At 39.8% G+C, this 27,805-nt stretch overlaps 1 protein-coding gene across 4 annotated transcripts in view; it reads left to right on the top strand.

Moving 5' to 3' along the window:
- AP3B1 (adaptor related protein complex 3 subunit beta 1) overlaps positions 1-27,805 on the top strand; it is a 156,648-nt gene that overhangs the window by 19,289 nt on the left and 109,554 nt on the right. For all 4 annotated transcript variants that reach the window (XR_011723146.1, XM_071729834.1, XM_071729836.1 and 1 more), the window contains 3 exons: positions 7,422-7,517; positions 13,355-13,515; positions 20,191-20,257. Coding sequence is in view for 3 of the 4 variants with exons in the window: in XM_071729834.1 (XP_071585935.1) it covers positions 7,422-7,517; positions 13,355-13,515; positions 20,191-20,257 (324 nt within the window). In the remaining variant the exon portion in view is untranslated. The remainder of the gene's footprint in view (positions 1-7,421; positions 7,518-13,354; positions 13,516-20,190; positions 20,258-27,805) is intronic.

The following is a 27,805-nucleotide window of genomic DNA, read 5'->3' as shown; positions in this document are numbered from 1 at the left end:
CAACCAGCCCCTTTGGTGAAGAATTTTTTCCTGATTAGCAATTTAACCTCCCACAGCACAACTGTAGGCTGTTTCCTCTTGTCCTATCACTTGTTACCTGAGAGAAGAGACTGACCACCACCTTGCTTACAGTCTCCTTTCAGGTAGTTGTAGAGAGAGATAAGGTGTAACCTCATGCTTCTTTTCTCCAAACTACACACCTCAGTTCCCTCATCCAATCCTCAGAAGACCTGTGCTCCAGACTCTTCACCAGCTTTGTTGCACTTCTTTGGAGGTGATCCAGTATCTCAGTGTCCTTCCTGTACTGAGAGGCCCAAAACTGAACATAGTATTCGAGGTGCAACCTCCCTGATGCTGGGCACCATCACTTCCCTGTTCCTGCTGGCCACACTATTTCTGATGCAAGCCAGGATTTTGTTGGTCTTTTTGGCTACCTGGACACACTGCTGGTTCATGTTCAGCTGGCTGTTGACCAAAGCTCCCCCATCATTTTCTTCTGGGCAGCCTTCCAGCCACTCTTCCTCAGGCCTGTAGCATTGCACAGGGTTGCTGTGATCCAGGTGCAGGACCTGGTACTTGGCCTTTGGCTGTCTTTGTCCTGCATCAGTGAGTATTTTTTCTTAGAATCAAAAGCTTAAATCACCAAGCATTTCTGAGAAAGGAGAGTGTCATTCAGTTGGCCTCAGCCCATCAGTCCATCCTTTCCATATCTTTCTGTAGAGACTTCTTACCCTCAAGCAGATCAACACTGGTGTCCAACTTGGTGTCATCAAACTTACTAATCTCATGCAGATCATTTTTAAAGATATTGAACAAAACTGGCTACAGTACTGAGTGCTGGGGAACACTACCTGTGTGAATTTAACCATTTTTTATTTGCCACAACTCTTTAGGGCCTTTTATCCAGACAGTTTTTTACACAGTGGAGTGCACCTGTCCAGGCTGTGAGCAGCCTGTTTCTCCAGGGGGATGCTGTGGGAAACAGTGTGAAAAGCTTGATTAAAGTGCAGGTAAACAACATCCATAGCCTTTCCCTCATCCCTATGCAGGTCATCTTGTAATAGAAAGAGATCAGGCTGGTCAAGCATGACCTGCCTTTTGTCAGTCCATACTGGCTGCTCCTGACCATCTGGTTGTACTGTACATGTACATGTGATGCACTCTGGACAGTCCACTTCATAAGCCACGCTGGCAGTGAGGTCAGACTGTCTGGCCTGTAGTTTCCCAGATCTTTCTGTTAAAGGAGAACCTGCTGTCTGAGCAGTCACATGTTATTTACGTAATTACATACCACAAAAGACTTAAACAGCTGGGGCAGGTGTCCCTTTCAGCTCCTCACTCTCATGCTCACTCTCAGGTACTTCCTATTCTTTCATGTCCCACCCCAGGTTGCCCATGTAGCAGAGTCTTGGGCATCAAATATTATTTTAAAAAAAATATATTTGTGTGGTACTACCAGAAAAGATAGCTCAAGCTGCATGCCTCCAGAGAAGGACCCTAGGCAAAGAAATCCCTGGACAGCTATACCTCATGCACTCTTCACATGTTCTTCATGTGCCTTTTTGGTCCATTGGTGATATCTGATCTGCAATCTAACACTTTATTAGATTCTTTCTGTGTCTCCAGGCAGGCTGATAATGGGTCTTAGCTTGCTGAATTGTGGTCTGCTTGACTTTGTAGTCTCCTTATCTTATGGTTTGTCCTTTTGTGCACCTGCTCATGGCAAGAGCATGGGAAACTGAAAAGTCCTGGACTTGGGTTAAACAACACTTAACAACTAAAGGATCACTGTGCTACCAACATTATTTTCCTACTAAATAAAAAACACAGTGCTGTACTAGCTACTGGGAAAAAAATTAACTGTATCCCAGCTGAAGGCACATCTAGGTGAAAGTTCAGAGCTTGCAGCCTAAGGCTTCAGCAAATCTAGCTACTCAAGCTAGGTCAGTAATAAATAGTAGACCAAATTGTACACCATTATGCTTTAGCCTCTGTATCCTAATGTGAAATGGTTGACTCTGAGCAATTAATTGCTATTAATTAAATTAATAGCTATTAATTAATTAAAATTCTATCTAAAACATACTGACTACTATTTCTCAAAACACTTTCTGGCCCTTCTCAGACAGGTATCACATTTGCTAACCTCCAGTCCACTGGGACCTCTCTGGTTAGACAGCACTGTTGATAGGTGATGGAAGCTGGCTTGATGAGCAGTACTGTGGACTGCTGAAATACTCTTGGGTGGATCCCAAAGAAGGCAGTAAATACCTCAGCGTTTTCCTCATCCTTTGTCACTATGTTTTCCCTTGCAACCAATAAAGAATGGAGCTGAAGAGGCAGACAAGCAATTTGAACTTCTTGTAAAAGCAGCTGATGAAGAACTTAAATTTGAATCATCTGTGATTGGACTTAATTTCTTGAGACAAGTTGATTGACTAAATTTACTCAGCTTTCACTAAATTTTGTGACTTTTAATTAAAAGGAGACTTGTTGAAATATTTGTTTTCAGAATTTCCATAGATAAAAACAATAGCAGAAATACCAATATTGTCTTTTCATTATGTTTACCACCCATTTTACATTAGCACAATATGTGTTTATTCTTGCCCTGATAGCAAGTGTTAGCCACACGAAGTAGTAGCTTTCTTCTTTAGTTTACTTTTTCTAATAAGAAAGCAATAACAACAACAAAAAAATCCATCATGGTTTAGTGAAAAGTCAGATATATGGAAGGTAAAACAAAATGGAGATTGCATTCAGCTGTGGTATGATTAAATCTATACCTTACTGTGTGGCGTGAGGAACTCTAAAGCAACATTTGCACTAGAAAGTCATACACCCAGAGGTCTTATAAACAAATGTTACCATGATGTTCACTACCAGTACAGTACATATACTGTTAGCTCTAATACAGAGGTTTCAAAGTTATAGTTGACAAATTACATTTGGAGGAAAATAACATCTGTAAGTTCACAGTTTCAGACTGTGTCAGTTTGGGGAAAGCAGAGAAAGCAAGTGATGATATTAGTTAATTCCTAGTGCACAGGATCATGATTTTTGAAAAATGAAGGAAATTGTGATTTGAAGCACAGGGTTTTAAGAAGAGAAGTCAACTGAATGCATGCTCCAATTCTTCCCTTCTCTGCTGGAAACAGGTACTTCAGTCTATGTAAACAACGGGAACAAAAAGTTGGTTTTCCTCTGGTTTATGGCACTGGAGATTATATTTTCTGCAATAATTATCTCAGCAGACTCCTGTTTTGGTCATGTGCTACAAGATAGCAGATCATAGATACATCTGTTTTCTTCCTTATTTTACATGAATGAATAGCAGTAGTCAACTTTGAGCCTAATTTTAGCTTTAAAGAAGTTGTTTGTACTTAGCTACAACTTTAAAACTTTGGTTTCTTCCATTCTTTGGAAGAATGCATGTATTTGGCTGAGGACAGATAATGAACTCTCGTAGATCAATGAGGTAGAAGTGTGTGATGATGACAATTCAGAACTTACTGTATCAAAATAATTTTAGAGGTTGTAACTGTACTTCTAATAATAGTAGATAAAAGGGAATGTGGCAAGGAATCTTATTTTCTGGTTCAGTTTATGATAAAGAATATATGTAGACTATTTAAATATTCTCTTTCTCTTAAACTTGTAAGTTGAAGTCAAGTCCAGTTTTGAACAAAGATGCCTTATACAGAGAGCAGTATCCTACATCTTGAATGCTTTTAACTGTTAGGGCTGGAACTACCAGCCCAGGAACTACTACCCAGGCTTTCAGCTCAACCAGGAGTGAGGCTGGGAGTCTACTGGTAGATGTGTGCTGGCACAGGTATGCTTTGTGTCTATACACACATAAAGGAAATAGCTATGTAGTGGGTCAGCTGCATAAATTAATATGAACTACTCAGATGAACACAGTACCATGAGTTTGGTAGTTCAGGAAGATCTTGAACATGCTATTGGGAGTTTAGACATACACACATGCATATGTGTGGTGTGGGTCCATCCAGCAGCTGGTTTCAGACACAGTTTGCCTGATGGCTGTCCCCTGGGACCCAGTCACCCCTATTAGCAGCACCTGGACATAGGAGTCCCTGAGGCTGCAGCCCTACTTCAGTTGCTGGTACAAACTGCTGTACAAATACAAATACATGTAAACCAGGACTCACCTGGTCCCCTAATACCTGCCCCTCATAGTCTTGCCCTTGGGCACATATGTATGTGTGTGCACATACAACTGGACCTAATCAGAATGCTCCTGGTCCTCTGCTAGAGGAGTTGTTATGCTCTTAGATGCACACAAACACATGGCTCTTACACCTAGAAACCCACAGACCATCTGGTTTCCCTGACAGCTGGATGGAAATCTCCTGGCCTAAGCCATAGCCAGCTCCTCCTATGATCTTGTCCTTAGGTTCCTCCACCCTCACCTACCTTGTCCCCAAATTTCTTCACCTATTCCCTAGCTAGGGCAGCTTGGTCTACTGGTATGCTTGCATTCCATTCAGTCACTGGCACCACAGGCACATGAGCTTGACCTTGGTTTTACATACTCCAATCTCTCAGTTGCCTGAACCCATGTTTATAGGCCCTTGTTAGTCCAGGTGCTAATAGCCAGACCTTTATTTGTTCTTGGTGTTGGCCATCACAGACACGGGGGCCACTATGGCTTGGGGGATCCCATTAGAGTTGCTGGAGTTGCACTTAATTCCCTTCAGTCTTGTTTCTATAGCTGCTGGTGCCTGTGGACAGGTAGGGCTTCCAGACAGTGTCCTAGCTCTAGCTCCTGGCACATACATGCAACTTCGTGCTGCATAGAGAATACCTCACCAAGGACAGTAGTTAAAAATGGAATTTAATGAGAAGATACAACAGACTGTGCTGTCAGATGTGCAACCAGACAAGCTTTTTTGGTATGTCTGTCCATTTTTATGTGCTTATTCCTCTGTATTCTTCTACATGTCCCTCCCTAGCTCATATAGATTCCCCCTAATTCTGCCCTTTTACTCACATTTGGTTCCTCTCCAGAGCATCTCTGGAGAGATAAATACTGTGCAGTCCTAAACTACACTTAATCTGTGTCCCACACCTGTACACAGCAAAGCTCTTCAGTCTGAAAAGTGCTCTGTTGTTGAGTCTTGATGGATGTTATACTTGGACATGGGAGCTGAGACTCTCTTAAGTTCTGATTCTGGGAAGGGCCCAACAGGGTATCTTTTCCTTTGGGTCCTAAATTTGGGTTCCTTTCTACTGCTGTGTGACTCTGCATCTCTGCATTTGTGGAGATGTGCAGATGGTTCCTGGTACAGGCTTGAAAGAAACTAGCAGCAGGTTATTACTTGCAAATACTCCCTCCAACCCCTTGTGTCTCTGTGCTTCTATGTGAGTGTGCAGATGAGCTTTTTATCCCATAACCTGACATAAATTAGCAGAAGCTTTTCACTGTTTCCCTTTTATGGTCCTTTTCTTATATTTCAAAACAAATAAAACTGTTAAGTGATTTCACAGCTTCCTGTATACTGCATTTAAACTTCCATCATTACATGTTTTTCCACTCTTTAGTGCTAGCATACAAAGTGAAAACAGATCAGGGCATTCAGAGCATCCAGCTGGCTAATTTATGTTCTTTATCAAGGTTAGTTAGGTAACAAGTTTAAGTCATAATGAAGCAATACTTACAGCCATCTGGTTAGCAATTTTGTGTTCTTAGAATCCTTTATTATAGTCCACTTCTAGGATACTTTTGAAATGAGAATAAATTACTGGGTTAAGTTTGTTTGTATATTGAACCTGCTCTCAGTAGCAATTTTGCCAATTTTTCCTCATTCTTAAGAATTTTTAAGCAAATCTGTCTGTACACATCTCTGCAATGTAGTATCGTAAAATATGTAAGCTCATCTGAGTGACTGTATTCAAGTCACTTTCTCGCTTTCCTGCTCAGAGATAAATGGCTGCTGGGTTGCTTTTTTTGTTGTTGTTTGTTTTTTTGTTTGGTTTGTTTTTCCTTTGTTATTTTTTAAATCAGGGCTGAATGCTGTGATACAGGGAAATGGATGTAAAGAAGTAGTAGAACATGTTTATTTGTCTTAAAAGAAGGCAAAGGGCATTTTATTGTTTGTAGAAGTGTCTTGTGATTTTTGTTTTTATAAGTACACACTGACCTCAGCCTGATCACATGCATCATGTCATGGATGGCAAGGATACTAAAAGTGACCTAATAAACAATTGGAGGTACAGAACAAAAGTAAACCTCGGTCAATAACTCATAGAGTTTGATGTGCTTATATTGATAAACTAATTAAACAAATCTCCCTGTGTTCCTCAAGCCTAATGTGCATCTGTTATGATTAGTTTTATAGAAAGAAGCATTTTAACATTGAATGAAGGTAAATGCTAAAAGAACAGTGTAGTCACGAAGCTCTAAGTGCTTCCATTAATAATCACAGAGTGGTTTCAAGGAAGGAAGGCTTTCTTTGCACACCTGCAGTCATTCAACACATAGGCCTCTTGTGGTCAATGTTGATTGCTGCTTGTCTGTAGCTGAACAACAAATATTTAGTATGGTGTAACCTTCTGTGATTTAGTTTTATTCTTTTTGCAACAATTGGCACAAAGGTACATCTTCTGATAGTGACAGTAATTATAGCACAGCTGTAGTTGAGGGTCTTTGAGAGTTTTCCATTATACACCCTAATAGTCAGTTTAAAACTCAAATGTAAAAAATGTTTTCACTGCTTCCTGGGCATACAGTGGCCATGAGGGGGTAAAGTGAACTAAATTGAATACCCTCCTCCTCCAAAATAATACTGAGGTTTTCTGAATCTTTGAACCTTGCATCCTTTGTAGTATGTTTATATTGGCTGCATCTTTTGAATGTTTGTATTCAGGCAAAAGGTAGATCCTTATACCCTTTGCTTTTGTGCAAGACATAATCAGAAGTGCTCTTTTAATCAGATTTAAATAGTGTAAGTTAACACACTTCAGCTGGAACTTATGTGCTCTTTCAAATGTGTTAAGGTAATTGATTTTGAGTTTCAGGGAAAAGTGAAGTGAGCTTGTTGAAATCCTTGGCTATTGCCATTTAACCTATTTTCCATAAGAAAAACACATGAGGGCTGCTCAGGTGGTTAGTTGTCACATGTCAGTGTCTAAAATTATTCAAGGCTTTATTTACTATTTTATAATAAAAAGCTGTACTTTGTGTTCATCTGACTGTATAATTAATTAGGCATTATTGCAGCACCTCGGGGAGTTTCTTTTAGAGGAATGACACTTGAGAAGCACGTGAGTACTCCACTGATGTATTAACTCTTTGTTTAATAAACAAAATGTTTATGAAAATGTGCAATCTAGGACTCAGTGTTAGACAATTCTGAACTTTCTGGTAATATTGTCTGTTATGTTTTTCTTTTCAGATAAAAAAACTTGTATACGTATACCTGATGCGTTACGCAGAGGAGCAGCAAGATCTAGCATTATTATCCATCAGTACTTTCCAGCGTGCTTTAAAAGTGAGTAGAAAATTTTGAACTTACATCACAAAAATAAAAATACCCATGTGAGTGTAGTCTGGTGAACTAAAGCATGTAAATATCTGTACATGATAAAGTAGTTTTAAGTTATGTTATTGACAATTTTTTGTGCTATTTTGAAACTTGTTAAGTAGCTAAGCCTGCATGAAGTAAAATTACTCCATTAAAGAAAAGCAGCAGATTGATGGTCTCAAATCAACATAGCCAACATTTAATTTCTGGAATGGCTTTTCTCTTTCTAAGGCAGCTTATATATGTAGAAAGAACACCTGTGTTTATTTTAGTTTGTGTACAGTAGATAACTGGAACATAAGATAGTTGTATCTACATTAAAATATTCAGTGTTTTGCACATGCTACCTTTTTATTAAGAGCACTGAAGAATTTGTTCAATTTCAAGTCCACATAACAGTGGGTGTAGAATCCCCAAAAGAATTTTTTGTCTCAAAACAACCACCCTGACAAAATAGACACTGTGCTTGGGTGGAGGCCTCATTCAATAGTCATCTGGGGTCTGTTCTCTGAAGGAGAGACCCTCATTTGGGTGACGACCCTGATTAACAGGGTACCTATTCTCACAGGAGCAGCCCCTCCTTTAGTGGCTATCCTGATAAGCTGAACACTGGCCTGGCAAGGGGAAAAGGTGGGGTCAGGAGGCATAAAAGAGGCACACTCGAAATGCTGGATGCACGCCCGCCATCCAAGGACCTGAATTTCCTTCCAAGATCATCACTGGAAGGGAGGTCCAGTCCGAATCTCCCTGGGTCTGTGAGGTGTAGAGACATGCCCACTCCATGGGATGTGATATTTTGTTTGGCCCCTGCATCTGGGGAGCCGTGATCTCTTTGTGAGACATGACAGTGCAGCACCCACCTTGTACGGTGTGACATTTTATTGGTGTCAGATGTGGGACCTCTGTTAGAAGTATTAAGGAGGACTGTTGAAAGGGGATAACTGCACAAAGGAGAATCAGTTTCTCTGACAGAAGGTCATGGCAGTTCAAGCTGTACCTGATCTTGGTTGCTCCCCACTGTTAGATTTGTTGAAAGATGATGAAGCTTGTCCAGAGCCAGAAGGGCATACTTGGGCTGGTGAACACTGGCAATCCCCAGCAATTGTAGCAGAACGTATAAGAGACTTGGCAAAAGAAAATAAGTCTAAACCTGGTAAGGGAAAAGCAGTGGCCTTGGTGGTGTCTTGGGAGCCGCATTAATTGCAGCTCAGAAAGACAAACATATTGTTGAACAAAAAAAGAGGTGGTAAGGAGTCTCTTCAGGAACTGGTTGCAAAACTTCAGGCAAAATTAGAAGTAGAATAATCAAAGTGGTGGTAAGCCAAGAAAGAGTTAATTGATGAAAAGCAACTCAGAAGGAATTTGCAAAACAGTTTGCAGGATGCTTTTGTGAGGGAAAGGCAATTTAGATTAGACCTGTCTTATCTATCTAGGGAGGATGACCTGGAGAGTGAGCTAGGCTTTCCTAGTTTGTCAAAAGAAAGTGACCTTACCCAAAGAGAAGTTTCTTCCTATTATCCCTGGGTGGAAATGGAGGAAGCAAAAACCAAGTTTAATCCTTCACCAAACCTCCAGCCAGGTTTTATGAACCTTCAGTTCATAAAAACTGAGGTTTCATGATGGTGAAGTTGTGGAACCTTCAGTTACCGCTAAACAGATACCCTATAGTGCAACTGAACTTACAAAACTGCTAGAAAAGTGCATCAGGCAAACCAAAGAAACTGAAAATGAAGCTGAGTATGTGTGCAGGGTTTCCTTAACTGGAGGAGACCGACTAAAGCTCACAGAGGAGGGAGCACAGAGATATGGGGGTCCTAACTGTAGATGATGAACAGGAACCTTGGTCCCTAACCCAAAGAGTAGCATATTGGGCTGGAGGGATAGATCCCATTGAGAGGGGAGACCCCATTGCCGTTCTGGGTTAAATTAACTCACTGAAAGTATACAAAAGGCAGTTTGTCTTAAGCTGATGCATGACAAACACCTTGAGCCTCGTCAGCCATCTCCCATGCTAATATTTGCCAAGCCAGATAGAATGACTTCTTTAATTAGAGGACTACCTGATTCACTGAAGCCCTATGCAATACATATTCAAGACAGACTTAGAACTGCTAGTCTGGGAGGTCCTCAGGCAGGACCTGGTCTTACTTGGGGAGAAACTGCACAAGAACTGATTAATTATGGTCGACGCTTGGGGTTCACTGGAAAGGAGACAAAAGGTCAGCCTGCTGTCCATAGGACTGAACTAAATAAGAAGTCTTTACAGTCACAAGATGGGAGCCTTGAAGAGAGAGCCAAAGTTGATTGGAGAAAAATATGGGAGGAAGGATCAAGAAAGGCTATTCCTTGACATTTAATGCATGGAACGCTGCCCCTTAATTTGCAAACTCTGGTAAAGCTGTGGAGGCAAGTAGATAAGGGCCCACAGAAGAGAGAAAACTTGCTGAAGCCAACAGATAGGAAGCCTCCGAGGGAAGACAGTGCAGACAGTGTATCTCAGGGGTCAGTTATTCCTACTGCCCCCAGGGAGGAACCTGCTAACCCTTTGAAGCTGGGAAACTCCCTGCGCCATTCCCAGTAAGTGAGCTGGGGGCTGGCCAGTGGGTGCACTTTCAGAGGCTCACTGGAAATGAGGAGCAGGATCTACTAGTAACTTTTCCTCTTGGTCCCTTCAAGACTCCGGTCATTTTTTGGTAGATGCAGGAGCACAGATGTCTGCTTTAAATGCCAGCACTGCCGAATGAAGTGGGGTAGTCTCTGACAAGACAGATACAGGTCAAGGATGTTTGGGTATTCCAAATTCCAGGCTACAGCCTGAGTAAAATGCTTGTTGACCGGAGATACCACGCCCACCGTGACCACTATGATATTGTGTGTGTTCCCAACAAACACTGTGGGGTTAGAGTTATTAAAAGGGAAAGCACGGACAGACTCACCAGAAAGGGAGTGGAAGTTTGGATCTGCTGCAGCCCTTGTAAGGCTCTTGCAGACTGTCCCTACACTTCCACATCCAAGGTTGTAAATGTGAAACCTTATCCTCTGCCACTGGGTGCAAGAGAAGGAATCACCCTGGTAATAAAAGAACTGAAGGAACAAGGAGTAATTATTCAAACTCATTCTCCTTATAACTCCATGGTTCGCAAACCAAATGGCAAGTGGCAACTAACAATTGATTATCGACTCCTAAATGCAAGCACCAGTCCCCTGACTGCAGCTGTACCTAATATAACTGAACTAATTTCCACCATATAGGGGCAGTCTCATCAAATTCTGGCTATGATTGAAGTAAAGGATATGTTTTTCATGGTACCTATACAGGAGAGTGATAAGGATAAATTTGCATTGTATTCAATACACCCTTACTCATCTGCCCCAAGGATAGCGGCATTCCCCTACTTTGGCACATTATGCCTTAGCCCTGGCATTTAGAGAAGTCAGTCCTGAGGAGGGAATTAGGCTGTACCAATACATTGATGACATATTAATAGGAGAGTCCAAGTTGCAGTAGACAAACCCAAGCAAAAATTGTCACTCAGCCAGAGAGTCTAGGACTTCAGATTCCAGCAGAGAAAGTGCAACTTCCCTCTCCTGAGGTAAGGTTTCTAGGCATATGGTGGAGAGGGGGAGCAGCATGTATTCCTCCCAGCACCCTGACTGCCTTAGAACAAATAAAGCTACCTGAAAACAAAAAGGAACTGCAACATGCCCTAGGCCTATTAGTATTCTAGAGGAAACATATTCCAGATATCTCTGGTGTAGCTCTTCCTCTGTATGATGTAACACAAAAAAGAGGTGCCTGGAATTGGAACTCCATTCATGAGGAAGCATTAAAACTGATAATTTTTGAAGCAGGAGTATATCAGGCCCTAGGCCTGATACACCCCTCTGATCCACTCCAGATTGAGTGGGCCTTTACAGTCCATGGAGCATCAATGCACATATGGCAGCAAGGAACAGAGGGTCCAACTCGCCCCATTGTATTTTATTCCTGAAACTTTAAGGATGCAGAAAAACATTATCCCATCTGGGAAAAAGGGCTATTTGTATTTAGTCTCACCTTGCAAGAAGCTGAGAAAACTGTAAAGTCACAAACAATAATTCAGAAGGGACCCTTTAAGGTCGTGAAACCTGTGCTGTCTGGCACTGCACCCCCTGCAGGAGTTGCACAAAGAGAAACTGTTAGAAAATGGTAACAGTAAATTGGTGTATGGAACTTCCAAAGACTGTTGCCACCTCTGCCCAAGATTTATCAAACCTAATGTGAGTCTTGTCATGTAGTGCAACACTGGAAGCCTTTAAGTTTAATCCACCTAGTGATCCTGTCAAGAGCCCCTTACTTAATTGTAGTAAAATGTATTTACCCCTTATGTAACTCTTAAAAGACTTTGATTTGTGTTAGAGAACATAACTTGGCAGCTACAATTTTTGAGTAATTGAACTAGATGTGCTTTTGGAGAACTAAATTTATAGGTATGGCAAGTCTCAAAAATGATTTGGATATGATACTGATTAAGGAACAAGGAGTCTGTGGGATGTTAAATTTAACTAACGCATCATGTTGTATCATAATACATAATGCCACCACATCAATTGAAGAAGCTCAAGCAAAGATGAAGGAAATAGCTGACCAAACATCAGAACTCTTCTGAGCCATGCAACCTAAGGAGAGGTTTGATATGAGGTTTGACCGTGAGAATCCAGTTTTGTGGTTATCATGTGTCCTACAGTCTTTGGGACTCACGGGGTGGGGAGCATGAAAATATTTTATGAAAATAGCTCTAACTTTGTTAGCAGGTCTTTTCTTTTTAATAACTGGCATACCCATTGTGCAGTGCATGACTACCCATGCCATTTCCTCTTTTGCTTCTTCTCCCTTTATCCATTATATTCGAATCACTACCCTGAAAGAAGATTTTTCTGAAGACATCAAGGCATCTGTTTGAGTCACAGGGTGGTCTGTGTGGGGCGTGACAGTGGGGAATGGAATTAGGGAACAAAGATTAGGGTTGTCTGAAATGTGACCATTGAGGAAACAAATATTTGTTAAGACTCTATCCTTAATTTTGGCCAGTTTTAATAATATGACAATGTTTTATTTTTTTCTTGCACTCTTCTGAGGCATCTCTGTATTCATAATTGATTTCTATCATGTCACTGACCCACATCCTGCATCTTGTTGGAAAATGTTGCAATCAGAGCACTAGGTGTGCAACTGTGGGAGCATTCCATAACTGACAAGAGAGCTTTCTGCCTTTCTTCCTGTTTTTATCTCAGTCTCGTATGTACTACCTTTGCTGTTAGTGACTACCATGAAAAGCTAACATTCAAATGACTTCATATCCTGTGCTTTTCATGAGATATATATACAGTGAACTATTCTTATTGCATAACTTAAAAGTTGTGGATAGCAGGAGCAACAGGAGATGTGATAACACAAATATTGTGATTCTGAGTAACTCAAAAAAGAAGCAGAGGTGGGGGCCAAGCTAGCTGAGATTTTCAGCAACAAAAGAAACTACTGAAAAACTTGTTGGCAGATTTCCATATTTTCATAATTTTTCAGATTTTTCTTTGTTTCTTTCTTTTACTCTTTTTTGTTGTTGTTGTTGTGGGTGTAGAAAGCTTATTCTATGATCTTTGGCACTCTTGTTTGACACTCTTAGTAGCATGGCCTGAGCTTGTAAGCTGAAGTCACAGATAGGTTTAAATATTTTTATGTGCTGTTATTAATTATTGCAACCAGTGCAGAGAATTGATGCATTTCTGCACTATCTTTACATTTTCTCTTCTCTCCCATTCTTTAGGATCCTAATCAGTTAATCCGTGCAAGTGCTCTAAGAGTTTTATCCAGTATCCGTGTTCCAATTATTGTTCCTATTATGATGCTTGCTATAAAGGAAGCATCTTCTGATTTATCTCCTTATGTGAGGAAGAATGCAGCCCATGCAATCCAAAAACTATACAGGTAAGTGATTCTGGCAAGAACTGAAAAGCAGTTCTAAGGCTGGTTGTGGGCTATGTTTATTGTAACTCCTGGTAGATGGCATGTCTCAATTATATCAGATCTGTTTCTTAAAGGATGTTGAGATTCTGTCACTCAACAGATTTGGTTGGAATTGAGGCAAGTTTCTTCCTTGCTAGAATAACAGGATAACTGTGAAAAGATACAAAAAGAAACTAATACACTGTCTTTTATTTTTAATATGCCAGTTACTGACATCTGCATATCAATTATTACTCTGGGTGTTGAATTGAAGTTTTTTGTGTTTATCATCTGTATCTTTCATTCTGAAGACACTTTCTGTAGTTTGCAGTTCAGGAGACAAATGAACACTAACTAACAGAAGTTTTATCCATGTAAAACCAAATCTTCCTCTTCCCTCTTCAGAAATTCTTATTGTGGAAGAGTACTTATGAATAGGTTGGTACTGCTTTACACAAGTGGTGACAACAGAACCTGTGTTTTTCCAAAACAGAGATAGGCATTTAGTCTACTGCTAATTTCCCTTTTATTTTTCCTACGCAAAAAAGGGAAGGGTGAGAGCAGTTAGGAACTCTAAATCGGGTGGCCTGAGGCTGGTGCAGTTCCATGCTCCCTCAGACCAATGCTGAGTATGTATCCCTGATGTGTGTGCCCACCCACATATGCAATACACATGCATGCAGCCAGCTTTACAGATCACCACAGACATAAAGCAGCACTCGTGCAGACAAAACCAACACCGTCTTACTCTGTTGCACTGTCACTGGTAATGTTGAAGGCCCATTAATGGACCTATATGTACAATACAGATCCTTCAGTAATGATTCCAGGAGCTGGTCTTGGATTACCCCAGTTGCTGGCATTGGCACATACAAGCACACAACACTTGCAGTCCCACGGAACTGCTGTTACAGACCCCCTCAGACATACCCCTCCCCACTCTTTCACTTAAACGCTGAATCCCACAGTAGCTGGATTTCATAGAATCATAGAAAGTTAGGGGTTGGAAGGGACCTGGAAAGATCGATTCCAGAGCAGGGTCACCTATAGCAGGTCACACAGGAATGCATCCAGGTGGGCTTAGAATTTCTCTAGGGAAGGAGACACCACAACCTCTCTGGGCAGCCTGTTCCAGTGCTGTCACCCTCACCGTGAAAAAATTCTTCCTAATATTTATACAGAACCACCTATTCTCCAATTTGTAACCATTTCCCTTTGTCCTATTGATAGTCACCCCTGAGAAAAGCTTGACTCCATCCTCCTGGCACTCATCCTGTACATATTTATAAACATTGATGAAGTCACCCCTCAGTCTCCTTCAAGCTGAAGAGACCCAGCTCCCTCAGCCTTTCCTCATAAGGGAGATGATCCACTCCTTTAATCGTCTTGGTCACTCTGTGCTGGACTCTCAAGCAGTTTCCGGTCCTTCTGGAACTGAGGGGCCCAGAACTGGACACGAATGTGGGCACACTCAGACTGGACACACTCAGTCACTAGCTCTTGTATTCCCTCATCTCCAGTTTTCTCCCACTATGTGGAGACAAAGATGGGAGAAAACCAAAAAGACTGAGACACACAAATGGGTATCTCAGTCAACCTCCAGACCTTGCAGCTTCTCCAGTAGTTAGCCTGGATGCCCTGGTCTCTCTAGTAAACAAAATCAGTTTTCTCACTTAAAAACACAAACACATGCATCTACACCACAGGTATGGACCTGTGGCCCCACTTCAGTGCCCATCTTCCCAAGCTGCCTAGCCTGGCTTGCTGTTCTCTAGCAATCACACACTGACACAAGTACTTGCTCTAGTTGCTGGTACTGTTCTTACACAGGTCCCTGATAGCCATGGCCTGATTCCAGTTGCTGGAGCTTAGACCTCCATATCAAACATGCACATAGAATAGAAGACTGCCTTGCACAGGAAAATAGTTGGAGTTCAATGAGAAGGCAAAACAGACTGAGGGCATCAGGTGCAGAGCATGGCCAAACAAGCATACTGAGCAGCAAAGTGTTTGCATACAACTGTCTCCTTTTCTGCACCTGTCTCTACTTTCTTACACTTTTTTATCGCAAAATCATCTATATCTCCCTCTCCCTGCCCTTCATTCCATCCATAAGTATCCTGTAGCAATTGTTCCACAGTCCCAGAATGCTTGTCTTGGTATTGAATCACAGAACCATAGAATAATTTGGGTTGGAAGGGACCTCTAAAGATCATCTATTCCAAACCCTCTGCAGTAAGCAACCTCACTGTGGATATCTCCAGGGATGAGGTCTCAACTGCCTCCTTGGGCAACCTGTTCCATTTTTCCGCTATGCTCATGGTAAAGAACTTTTTCCTAACATGCAATCTAAGTCTTCTCTGTAATTTAAAAACCATTTTCCCTTGTTCTCTGGAGAGTCTCTGTGAGTCATGGTACTTTCATTTCAGGACCATAAGGGTTGATGCCTTTTCCATTTGAAAGAGCCTGGCAGGGGCTTCTTTGTGTTGTTGATCATTTTTATTGTGTATGTGTTTTGTTCTTTTTGTTCTTTTTGTTGGTTTTGGGTTTTATTTTAATGAGTTGAGTGCTCTCATGTGAGTCCTGGGAGTAGCTTGGTCAGGATGCTATTGGGGTTTCTGCACCACTGTACTCTTCTGTGAGCAGACAAGCCTTTTATCTTATCATGCAACCTTACAAGAGGGAATGGATTTTAAGTCCCTTTCAGCTCTCTGAAAAGTTTATTTTTTGTGAGCATCTGATTAGCAGTAGTATTTGGGAGCTGCTTACAGAAAGCACAGGAACATTTTTTAAATTTACTTGTACAAATGCCATATCTGATAGCACTGGTGAACCACAGGATCAAGGGAGAGAGTTTAGTTTGCTGGATCACTTGAAGAAGCAGCAGTACTGGGAGCTGGTAAAGATGCTATCAAATTAACCTGTAGTCATAGTTAATTTAGTAGTAGTCATTAACTTACGTCGTGGTGGGATGGGAGGAGAGAATCAGAAAGATAAAAGTGAGAAAACTCATGGGTTGAGATGAAGATAGTTCAGTAGATAAGGCAAATGCAAAGCAAAGCACAGCAAGGAATTCCTTTCTTGCTTCCTGTGAGCAGGTAGGTAGGTGTTCAGCTATCTCCAGGAAAGCAGGGCTCCATCATACATAGGAAGTACTCAGGAAGACAAACATCATCACTCTCAGTGTCCTGCCTCCCCTTCTTTCTCCCTCAGCTTTACATGCTAAACATGATGATGTATAGTCTGGAATAGCCTTGTGGTTAGTTAGGTCCTTACCCAGTTGTGTCTCCTCCCAGCTTCCTGTCCATGCTCAGCCTTTCTGGTGAAGTGGTGTGAGAAGCAGAAGAGGCTTCAGCTCTGTAAGCACTGCTCAGCAGTAACTAAAGCATCTCTATTATCAGCACTGTTTTCAGGACAAATCCAAAACACTGTCTCATACAAGCTGCTGTGAAGAAAATAAACTCTGTTCCAGACAAATCCAGCACACCTGGTCACAGGCAGGCCCAGTTGGCTTGCCTGCAAATAAGAGTCTTGAACAGGCAGTCTCAGCAGATGTTTCAGTGAGGGTCATGACTGGTACAATTTAGCAATACAGGTCATATCGTGCTGGCAAGGCTGTGTTTTAGGCTATTTGTAATGAGAAAGTAATGTCAGAAGACTTGCTCTGAAGCTGGTCAAAATAAGAATTATGGAGGGGATGGATTTTTGATGTGAGGATCCGTCAACAATTTGTATACTCTCCTCCATCTAATTACTCCATCTTCCGTGAACATTTGAATAAGAAGAACTAACAATTTATCCTAATAGTGCCTGTATGCTCCATTTGCTTTTTGATTTCCATGACATCTTCACCTGTTTGATCATCCTGTAGTTCAGTTAATGCTCCAGTCAGACTTCTGGGTGCAGGTTCGATACTCTAATCTTTCTTACATTTAGTGTCATGGTGTTGGGATGGATGTCTGACCTAGAAGAGCTTGTTCATTAGTGGTTCAATCAATCCTAACAGCAGGAAGCTTACATATCAAACAGAAAAGATTTCAGGCATAGTGTGAGCAACAACATTTGTGCCCAGTGCAATCAACATTGCCAGATGCATTGGAGTACTTTTATCATTGAAAATGTCAGACCTCTTCCCTGTTTCACTTAGATTGCATTTCAAAGCTATTAGTATATTCTGCCAACACAAGACCTCACTATGTTCTTGCACCTATTTGCAGAAAGATTTGGAAAACAACTTTTAAAAAGTCCCAGCACTAGTATTAATAGGTTCCATAATACTACTTGTAGTTCCCATAGTGGGAGCAGATCACTAAGAATGCCAATTCATGTATCAAAGACTTTACTGAATATTTTCTTGATCACATAACAAAGCTGTCATTTTTTCAAGGTTTCTTAGTAATAAATATTCATTTATTTCTGTATGTAAATTTTATACCAATTCTGAAAATTTTAAATTAGGATTATTAAAAATATTTTTGGCTTTTCATCTGAAGGTTTCTGCCTTTGGCAGAAGATGCAAGCCGTTTTTGACAAAAATAGATGTTGGAACAAAAAATGATTGTAGACAATTACCTGTGGAACAATGTGTGATAGCTTTCCTTATGCTGATGGTGGCTTCTAACAAAGTTTTGTTATATTTTTAGCATGTTCAAGTCTTGGTAGAAATTAGGCCCGTAATGAAGCAGTATGCAGTGAGATACTCTGTGAATCTGTTGCGGAAATGTTATGCTGTACATAAGGAGAGTTCATCACTCAGCATTAAAACTGAAATGTAGTATAATAGAATCATTTGGGTTGGAAAAGGCCTTTTAGATCAAGTCCCTAATTTAACCTCCCCCTTGAGGAGGGCAACTTGAGGTCATTTCCTCGTGTCCTATCCCCACTAACTTGGGAGAAGAGAGTGACACCCACCTTGCTACAACCTCCTTTCAGATACTTGGAGAGATCAATGAGGTTTTCCCTCAGCCTCCCTTTCTCCAGACTAAACAACCCCAGTTTCTTCAGTATCTCCTCATAAGACTTGTCATAAGACCCTCCCACCAGCTTCATTGCCCTTTGTTGGACATGTCAGTGTGGTGAAGGGCCAAAAACTGAACACAGTATTTGAGGTGTGGCCTGACTGGTGCTGAGTACAGGGGGACAATCACTTCCCTTCTCCTGTTGGCCACACTATTCCTAATACAAGGCAGGATGCTGTTGGCTGCCTGGACACACTGCTGGATTATATTAAGCCAGCTGTTGGCAAACACACCCAGGTCCTTTCCTGCTGGATAGCTTTTCAGCCACACTTACCCTGTTGCATTGCATGGGGTTATTGTGACCAAAGTGAAGAACTGACACTTGACCTTGTTGAACTTCATACAGTTGGCTTTGGACCATTAATCCATCCTCTCTCTCCACATGCCTCTGCAGAGCCTTCCTGCCCTCAGGCAGATCAACAGCACCCAGCCAACTTTGTGTCATCTGCTAGGTTGATGAGGGTGCATTCAATCCCCTTGTCCAGGTAACTGATGAAGCTGTTAAACAGAACTGATCCCAAGTACTGAGCCCTAGGGGACACCACTTGTGACTGGCCACCAGATGGATTTAACTCTGTTCAGTGTTAACTCTTTGGGCCCAGCAATGCAGCCAGTTTTTTGCCGAGTAGAGAGTGCCCCTATCCAAGCCACGAGAAGCCAGTTTCTTCAGTGATTGTTATGTGAAATGGTGTCAAAGGCTTTAGTACAGACTAAGTGTATAACATCCACAGCTTCTCCCTCATCTAGTAAGCAGCCCACCTTGTCAAAGGAGGAGATCAGATTATTCAAGCATAATGACTACATTCTTCCTTACTTCCTGTACTTGAATCCATGCTGAAATTACTTTTCAAAGACATAATGGTATACTTCTGGATGGCTCTCTGTTCCCACTTTCTCTTTGTGTTTTCTTCTGCCTTTGCTTTTAATTCTTCTATACTTTGGAGATCCACGATAAGAATGAGAGGTTGGTCTTTATGTACCTAAGAAGCAAATTTGACAATAATGGAAGTTTCTGGCAGATTTTTCTGTGTTCTTTTCTATAAAAAGTATGGTACAGATGTTAGCAACTTTTGTTCCTCCTCTGTTTTTATAGTTTCTGTAGGGCTTCCATCTATTTTTCATTAGCTTGCATATCAGCTTTTTAAAGGTGCACTTGAATACAGTGTCCAGATTTTTGGGTTTTAATACTTGTGACATTTCAATATTTAGCAAAGTTAACGAATTGTCTTACTTGAAGTATTGTATTGATAACAAAGATGTCATTCTGCTTTGTCCTTGTGTTCGTTCACTACTGAGTTGGCCAGGCTTTCTTAATGTTTCTTAAATCCTAAAATTTTTATGAGTTTAAGAGTTTAAGTATTAAGATTTTTCTAGAAGACTCATAGAAGATATAATGCAATCTTCTCAATATTATTCAACTGATTATTATACTCCTTCATTTCACATCCATGTACTGTCATTAAGTTTATTTTCAGTCAAGTTGTTTCACAATCAGTTCTTTAGAATACCTGATTTTTCTCTAAGTGGTTTCTTCAATGCTTTTGGTTACCAGTTTGCGTCTAAAGGTCAACAACGCTTTTTTTTTTTTTTTTTCTGTTTTTGGTATGTCTAACCAAATCAATTATTTTTTTTCCTCTAGTCTTGATCCAGAGCAAAAGGAAATGCTAATTGAAGTGATAGAAAAGCTTTTGAAGGATAGAAGTACGGTAAGAAACAATGTGCTATTACATATGCATTGCTTGGTTTTTAATAATTTTGAAGCATTTTCTCCCTTAATTGTCATTCAGCAGTATATAATAAGCTTTCCTAACTCTTACTGATGTGGTTTTATGTTTTTAGATAGAAGTATCATTGTGTATTAATATATTATACTATGAATGTAATAGTGACCATATCCTTTAATAAGATTACTAATTTTACTTGCATCATAGGTATTCCTAATCTGTTTTTTAGCATGATTTTTATATATACTAGTTTAAATTTAATTTTGAAAATGAAAGTTATATAGTGATATGAGTCAGTGTAGAAGTGTCTATGTATAAATGCTTTTTCATTGGGAAATTAATTAGGTTATTTCAATTTGTTTGTGATAGAGTAAGAATAAATTACTTCTGTGTGATACACAGTAGGCTTGTTGATGTCAGTCTGCTTTTGCAGTGTGTACAGCTGTTGAACAGTAATAATTGCTGTATACTAGTTTGTTCTTGCAAATATCCCCACGTAAGTAAAACGGATGGCAATTTCTGGGACAATTTCTGTAAATTATATGCTTCTGTTACATTTTGCCTGCCCTTTATAGGTGCAGGTTTTCTGTGTTAACTGCTGTATATATCTCAATGATCACATCCTTTATTTTTCCTTCTGTACCTTAAAAATGTTTCCCAAGTCTACATCAAAGATGTAGTTGAGCACAAAGTGAAAAATAGACCTCAGTAGGAAATTGAGTTGTAAATTAAAATATTCTCTTGTTCTTCTTCAGATTATTGCCTAAGTGAATGTAATGCTTTTTGAGTAAATAGAAGTATTGCTAGTTACAAAATAGTGTGTTGCTTTATGTCCTGCTTCTTGTCTGTTGTTCTAGCACAGTCCAGATGTTCAGGAATATAAATGGTGCTGTTCTGTAAAACTCATCTTGCAACTTCCACTGAAGGGTTACTGAAGGAGACTGTCAGAGCGTAATGGATCAGCAGACAGTAAATCAGTTAGTTAGTTCTCCTGACTGCATCTGTGCTTGACCTGTACTCATTTGTCAGAGGCCTCTGTGCTTTTGTGGAGTTGCCCCCCCAGTGGTTCTTTGTGTATTTTCTTTCCGTGGTTCATGCTCTTGGTGTGTATGCAATCTGTGAATGTGAGATTAGATTCTTTATGCTTGTGGAGGCATAAGGGGCTGAGAAGCCATCTTTGTTTCTTTTTATTGCTGATGGTAGGAAAATAAAATCTCCCTGAGTTTTCATTCTTTCCTAGTCTTTATTGCTTATGGTAAGAGACAACTCTTTTCTGCTTGGAGTTTCTTACAAGGGGATTAATGCTCATTGCCTAGTATATGCCCCAGTGGAGGTGTATCTGTGACACTTGAGCACTGGACACGGTAATTTTGAAGATACCAGGTGAAGCATTAGTCAAAGTTATGTTAATTTGTCAAGAAGCAAAGAATGGTGGTATAGAATTGTCATCTGGACCTCTTTGGAGATGTACTGCTGCAACTTTTTCCTCCTTCTGATTCCTCTTTATCTGTTCCCAAGCAAAATCTGATTTCATCTGGAGCTGAAACATCTCAGCTTCATAAGTTTTACATTTTCAGGAGGTGACCTGAAGAAGTATTTAAAAAAGAAATTGTACAGATCTCTCTGCAGGACTCTTTGGATCAAGCCCAGGTGTTATTATGTACTCTTTCATCCCAGACTCCACAGCTTGTCTCATTGGTCTCTGTTCAATCCTTGAAGCTTTCGGAAGGCCAGTCTGGCATGGAAAAGCTCTACCTTAAGCATTTACCTTTCGTTATGTTTCACTGAATGCTCCTAGAAACCCTCCACATGAACCAACAGAAAGTGCGTAGTGCATGAATGTTTTATTAGCAGGTAACTTCAACCTGAATAAACTTATTTTTTGCCTCTAATTGGAGAACATAGCAATTTACACACGGTGAAAGAAACAGAATGCTACCTGTAGTTACCTTTGCCTTTTAAAATAAGAGGAAATGCAGCTGCTTATGGGTAGTGGTCCTTACATACCGGTGTGTACATATGTAGTTTCTATAGATTTACACTGGCTACTTTTTAGGTCCTATTTAGGCTCCTCTTGGGAAATTTATGTTAACATGAACCACCTTTTTGTGTCCTCTAAAGGAAACTGAATTTTATGGATTTAGCATAAAAGAAAAAGATGCTTCTACATACATAAAGACAAAGCTTATAGAAAATATTCTTCAGCCCTTGCAAAGAAATTTAGGTTGGGTTTCTTGACAGAGCAATTCTAGAAGTGGGTCTGAGTCGTAGAACAGCAGCATTCTGTCATAGTTTTATGAAGTGCCTCTGTTTGCTTAATGGCATTTCTCAGGTTTTTTTCACCTTCTGTTGCCTGTTTTGACAGTCACATAGCCTTAAATTTTTTAGGTGACAGTGGGTAACTCAGATCACAAGATCAAATCAAATCACTCAGATCAAAAGCTGCTTCTTTGCATCATCATCAGTAGTTGTCTCTTGGAAGTTGTAATCTAATGTTAGCAGATCAGTTTGTTGGGAAAGTAGTGTTTTTTTCCTTAAAAAGCATCTTTACTAGAGGGGGAGAATTTTAGAATATTTGTGACTTTAGTTGTTGAACATCTGAAGCTCTGTGCCTTACTTAGCTTAATGGAAATGTCAGGTTACTTTTTCCATTTTGGTGTATTTAAAGGTTGATAATCCTCAGACAAGCTATAATGCATTGTATTTAGTAACTAGATAAGGGAAAATTCACTATGTGTTGCTATTTTTGTTTGTTTTTTTGGTCTTAATCCATTTGCTTCAGATGTATTTGGAGGTGTTGGGGTTAAGGCCTAGCCAACAGCAAAGAATCATAGAATGGTTAGGGTTGAAATGGACTATAAAGATCATTTAGATCCAAAACCCCTTCATGAGCAGGGACACCTCCCACTAGACCTGGCTGCAGAAGGCTTCATCCAACCTGGCCTTAAAAGCTTCCAGGGAGGGGGCAGCCACAGCCTGTTCCAGTATCCTACTACCCTCATGGTGAAGAATTTCTTCCTGATATCTAACCTAAATCTACCCTCTTTCAGTTTAAAATCATTACCCCTTGTACTGTCACTACTCTCTTTGGGGGAAAAGCCCCACTCCAGCTTTCCTGTAGGCCCCCTTCATGCACTGGAAGGCCACTTAAAGGTCTCCCTGGAGCCTTCTCAAGGCTGAACAGCCCCAGCTCTCTCAGCCTGGCTTTGCAGCAGAGGTGCTCCAGCCGTTTGATCATCTGTGGCCCTTCTCTGGACCTTCTCCAACAGGTCTGTATCTTTCCTGTGCTGGGGGCTCCAAAGCTGTACACAGTGTTCCAGGTGCAGTCTCACAAGAGCAGAGTCCCCTCCCTGGCCTTATTGGGGCCCTCCAGGGACTGCTGGTCCACATCTACTCCAGTCTGGTGCTTTACGGGCTGCAGGGAACAGCTGCTATCTCACCATGGGCTGCAGAAGAACTTCTGCTCTGGTGCTCCCTCCTCCCTCACTAACCTGGGTGTCTCTGCTCCTTTATTGCTCTCACCTCCCCCTCCCTTCTCCCCTGCAGATCTTGCAGCAGTTCCTTACCCCTTTTTGAACGTGTTGGTTGCAGAGGTGCATCCATTGTTGCTGATGGGCTTGGCCTTGGCCAGAGGTGGGGCCAGATTTTGGATCTGAGAGCTTGCAGTGGCTTCTTCCCCTTACCAAAATCCTGCCCCACCAACCACAGGCAAGTTTTAAGTGACATAATTTCTAAATTAAAGTCAGAAAGAATAGCTACTAAACATAGGTGCCTCTGAATTTATGTAAACCAGATTTTTTTTGAGAAAGAGAACATGCTATTGTGGATTATTAATGCATCTTACATTGCACAGAAAAGGCACGATGTATTTAAATTAGTCAGAGTCATTCTGCATTTGAAATAGCAAGAAACTGAATGGAAATTTTACTACAGTAAAATTAAGACATTTTATCAGACTGTACAGAATGTGTTCATCTTTTGGGTCTTAGTCAGTAGTAAATTTTAATATAAGCTGAGGTAAGCAAAACTTAAAATAAAATTAGATCTAACTTTAGCCCAGCACTTCATTAAAATTTGTGGTGAGAAAAATGAAAGATCACCACTGCTTAAGTAACTTAACACGAAGATTCAATTAAAAGCCAAGCTCTCAGTTAATCAAAGGTGTAAAATTATCAAGTGCAAACCATCATTAACATACCTTCAAGGGCAGCTAACGGGGAATTAAAGCGTATCAACAAATCTGTGATTTTGTGCCATTGCATTTAGTTTTTAAACAGATGCTTAAAAGTATTTTTACTGTAGAGACTTAAGAAATGCCTAGTTATGTTGTTAGACTTTATTTACCAAAAAATGTCCTATAGACTTGGATAAGCAGGTGCTCCTTTTATTTTTCTAGTATTTCTAGATACCTGAGCAGTTGACATGATTTTATGTAGAAAAGAAGATAAGAGCATGTGTGTATTTTATGCTAAAATCACTTTCTCCAAAAGTAATATAGCTAGTCATGTGTGAAGGTATAATTGGGTATTTTATAAGAAACTTGTTCCCTTTTTCTTTGATTGGTTCTGTATCAGTTCACTCTAATTCCATTTTCTCTGTTCACTTAACAAGCCTGATGATCTAGCTTTTGGGCATAGGTTTTTAAGGCAGCATTGGTTGCTTAAGCTGCTTTTGGAATACTGTGAAAGACTGTAGAACTTCATGTTTGTAGCCTGTATGTTTTACAGTTCTGATTGTGTAATAAGAACAATAAACATTAACAAATGTAAACAATAAAAAGCAAGTTCGTTAATGATACCTGAGTTACAGCATTTATAAAAAACAAACAAACAAAAACAAACAGTGTAAAATCCATTGATATTGAAAAGGAAGCATGCGTGTTGTCCAGATGTGTAAAGTGAAAATAAATTGTGACTTGCATACCCCAGTCCAAACTAAAGCATCCCAAAGTGTATCTGAAGATGCATCTAAAAAGAACTGGCAGAATGTATATCTGTGGCTGTGATGTAGTTGTGTGGATGCTGAGCATATTAAAGATGTCCAAATTTATTGCACGTTTCTCTCTTCAACTATGGTCTGATTGTATTGTGTTTGGGCAGATAACTCTGTTGCAAGGCAGGTTTATGATGCTTGTGAGGAAATACAAGTGCATGGGCTGCATGATAAAATGAATTTTTTCAGCCCTCTCCAGAGAACTATGTTAATATGTGGCTAAGTATGTTTTGTGGTGTTTAATAGATGTTGCTCCTACAGCTCCTGCCCTGGGACTGGGTAGTGCACAGAGTATAGCGCTGATTTTGAACTCTTCTAAGACAGAAGAATGTTAGACTTCAATTTTGAAGCCCATTGGCCAAATTTTCAGGTGTTCATTCCCAAGTATGTGCTCCTCATTCTATGTCCCCAGAAACCATTGTTGTGTAGTAATATGAGAAGGGACAGAGGCAAGTTTGGGTTAAGACTGACATAAAATTAGCTTAGAAAATTAGCAATTCCATTGCACAGAATCTGTTTATTGCTAGGTAAAATTTACATTCTTTTTTAAAGGACATTTTTTCCTTCGGCTTCTGCTTAAGTAATATTTTTTCCTTTAATGAGAATATTTTCATCACATTAAAATACTTCTAATGTTTAAATAAATCTATTATTGTGTTCTGGTGTCATGATTTACCCCTGAACATAACAGTTAAAAGTTAGTATTAATTCTGTTTTGGGGGTGTAAAGATTTTAGACAAATGTGTGTTTATTCATTTTTCTTTTGCAGACTGGCTGATAGATGAAACAGATTAATGCAAAGTGAGACTCTTAGATTAAAAAGTTACCACAACAATTGCTGATGTCTTTGCAATGAAGATTTTAATCTTTTAAATTAAAGCAATGTATATGGGGATAGCGGGAAAAGAAAGTTGGATTCTGTACTTTTCAACAGTAGGTGCCTGTTAGTAAGTTAGTGTTTTAGTTTAGAACCCAAATGTGTGAATAGGACAATTAAGTTTTCTTAACTTACTGATTTAATGTTGGTAAAAGCTTCACTTTTGTGGAAAAAAAATTACTGAGTTTGTATAGACGTTTTATTGTGATAGATCTATTATCCAGCTATTAGAAGATAAATGACTGATCTTTCCCAGTTTCCTTGCCTCCAGAAAATTGAAATAAGAAGGGGAATATCATTTGGGCTGTATGATTAGGGCAGGTGGGGTGGCCATTAATTTAAGAGAGAGGAATCTTGGCAGCATAGGCCAACTTGCACTATATTATCAATCAAACCTCGATGCACTTCTTGTGATGACCCAGCACTCTCAGGTTTTTGCAGCGTTAATTAGAATTCATGACAAAATAGATGCAAGGAAACATTTTGTACCCTTCATAATTTTATAGAAAATTTATTGTTATTAGAGGAACCATTTGCTTAGTGTGATTTTTTTCATTACCAGCTTGTCAACTAGCATAGATAATCTGGAGAAAATATGAACTCCATAGATTGGGTGTCACTTTTGTTGATGGTTCATGTAGTTTACCTTGGAGCACAGCTAATGGCTGAAGTTCATAGCAACAGCACAGAAAAATATGGCAACCAGTGGAAGACAAATGAACCATGTTTATGGCTTTAATATAAAAAATACATAAATGGAAAGCAGCATTTGAATTTGATGAGCTCATTGCTAGTTTTGTTGGAGTGATTAATACTTTCTGCTTATACAAAAAGCTACTATTGACACAGTGAGATGGAAATTAACTGACTGTTTTTTGGAAACTAATATTTTTTGGTTTTATATTGATTGGATCATTTTGTTTTAATTCTAAATATTTTTATGGAATATTGAGCATTTAATAAACAAATATTATTAGCTGTTTCTCTGATGTTTAGATGTATAGTACAATCATATTATAGGGGAAACAGTATCAACTAGAAAATAATCTCTTAAGAAGAAAACATGAGAGAATTTTCTCAGGTAAATCTTCTTGTTACCAGTGCATCTCCAATCTGTCCTACATTCTCACTGTATTTTTTCCCCCTTTCAAATGAAAAGCCTAGTTTTCAACAATGCAATAACAGGGAGCAGGGTGTGACCATAAATAGTGTCATGATGGTACAGTATTTCCTGTATTAACTTGTAAATCTAGGGACTTGTCACAGGAATAAAACACATGTTTATCGATTGTACCGTGTGCATTTCATAGTGTGTATTCAAATTTTTATTACTATCATTTAAGTGTTCACTAGAGACAGTGTTCTTATTGTAAACTTGAGTAGGTGACTGATGTGAGTTGAAAAAAGCAATTTAGTATTCCTGTAATTCAGTATTACTATTTCTTTGTATCAGTAACTTAACTTTTTAAAAGCCAACACATATTCATAGAATACGCACTCAGTTACATATAACTAGTGTTAAATGTATTATTTTTTGTCAGCTCCCAAGCTGTATATATATAATATCCAAATTCAAGAGGTAAATGGCAAAACACATATGCAGTATTTGTATTGGTAAAAGACAAAGGTGTCCACTCCAGAACTGCAGTTGGACACCAGCA

This window comes from Heliangelus exortis, chromosome Z (genome assembly GCF_036169615.1).
Source record: "Heliangelus exortis chromosome Z, bHelExo1.hap1, whole genome shotgun sequence".
NCBI lineage: Eukaryota > Metazoa > Chordata > Aves > Apodiformes > Trochilidae > Heliangelus > Heliangelus exortis.
The sequence above is the reverse complement of the archived record's forward strand: the minus strand, read 5'-3'. Positions and strand labels throughout refer to the sequence as shown.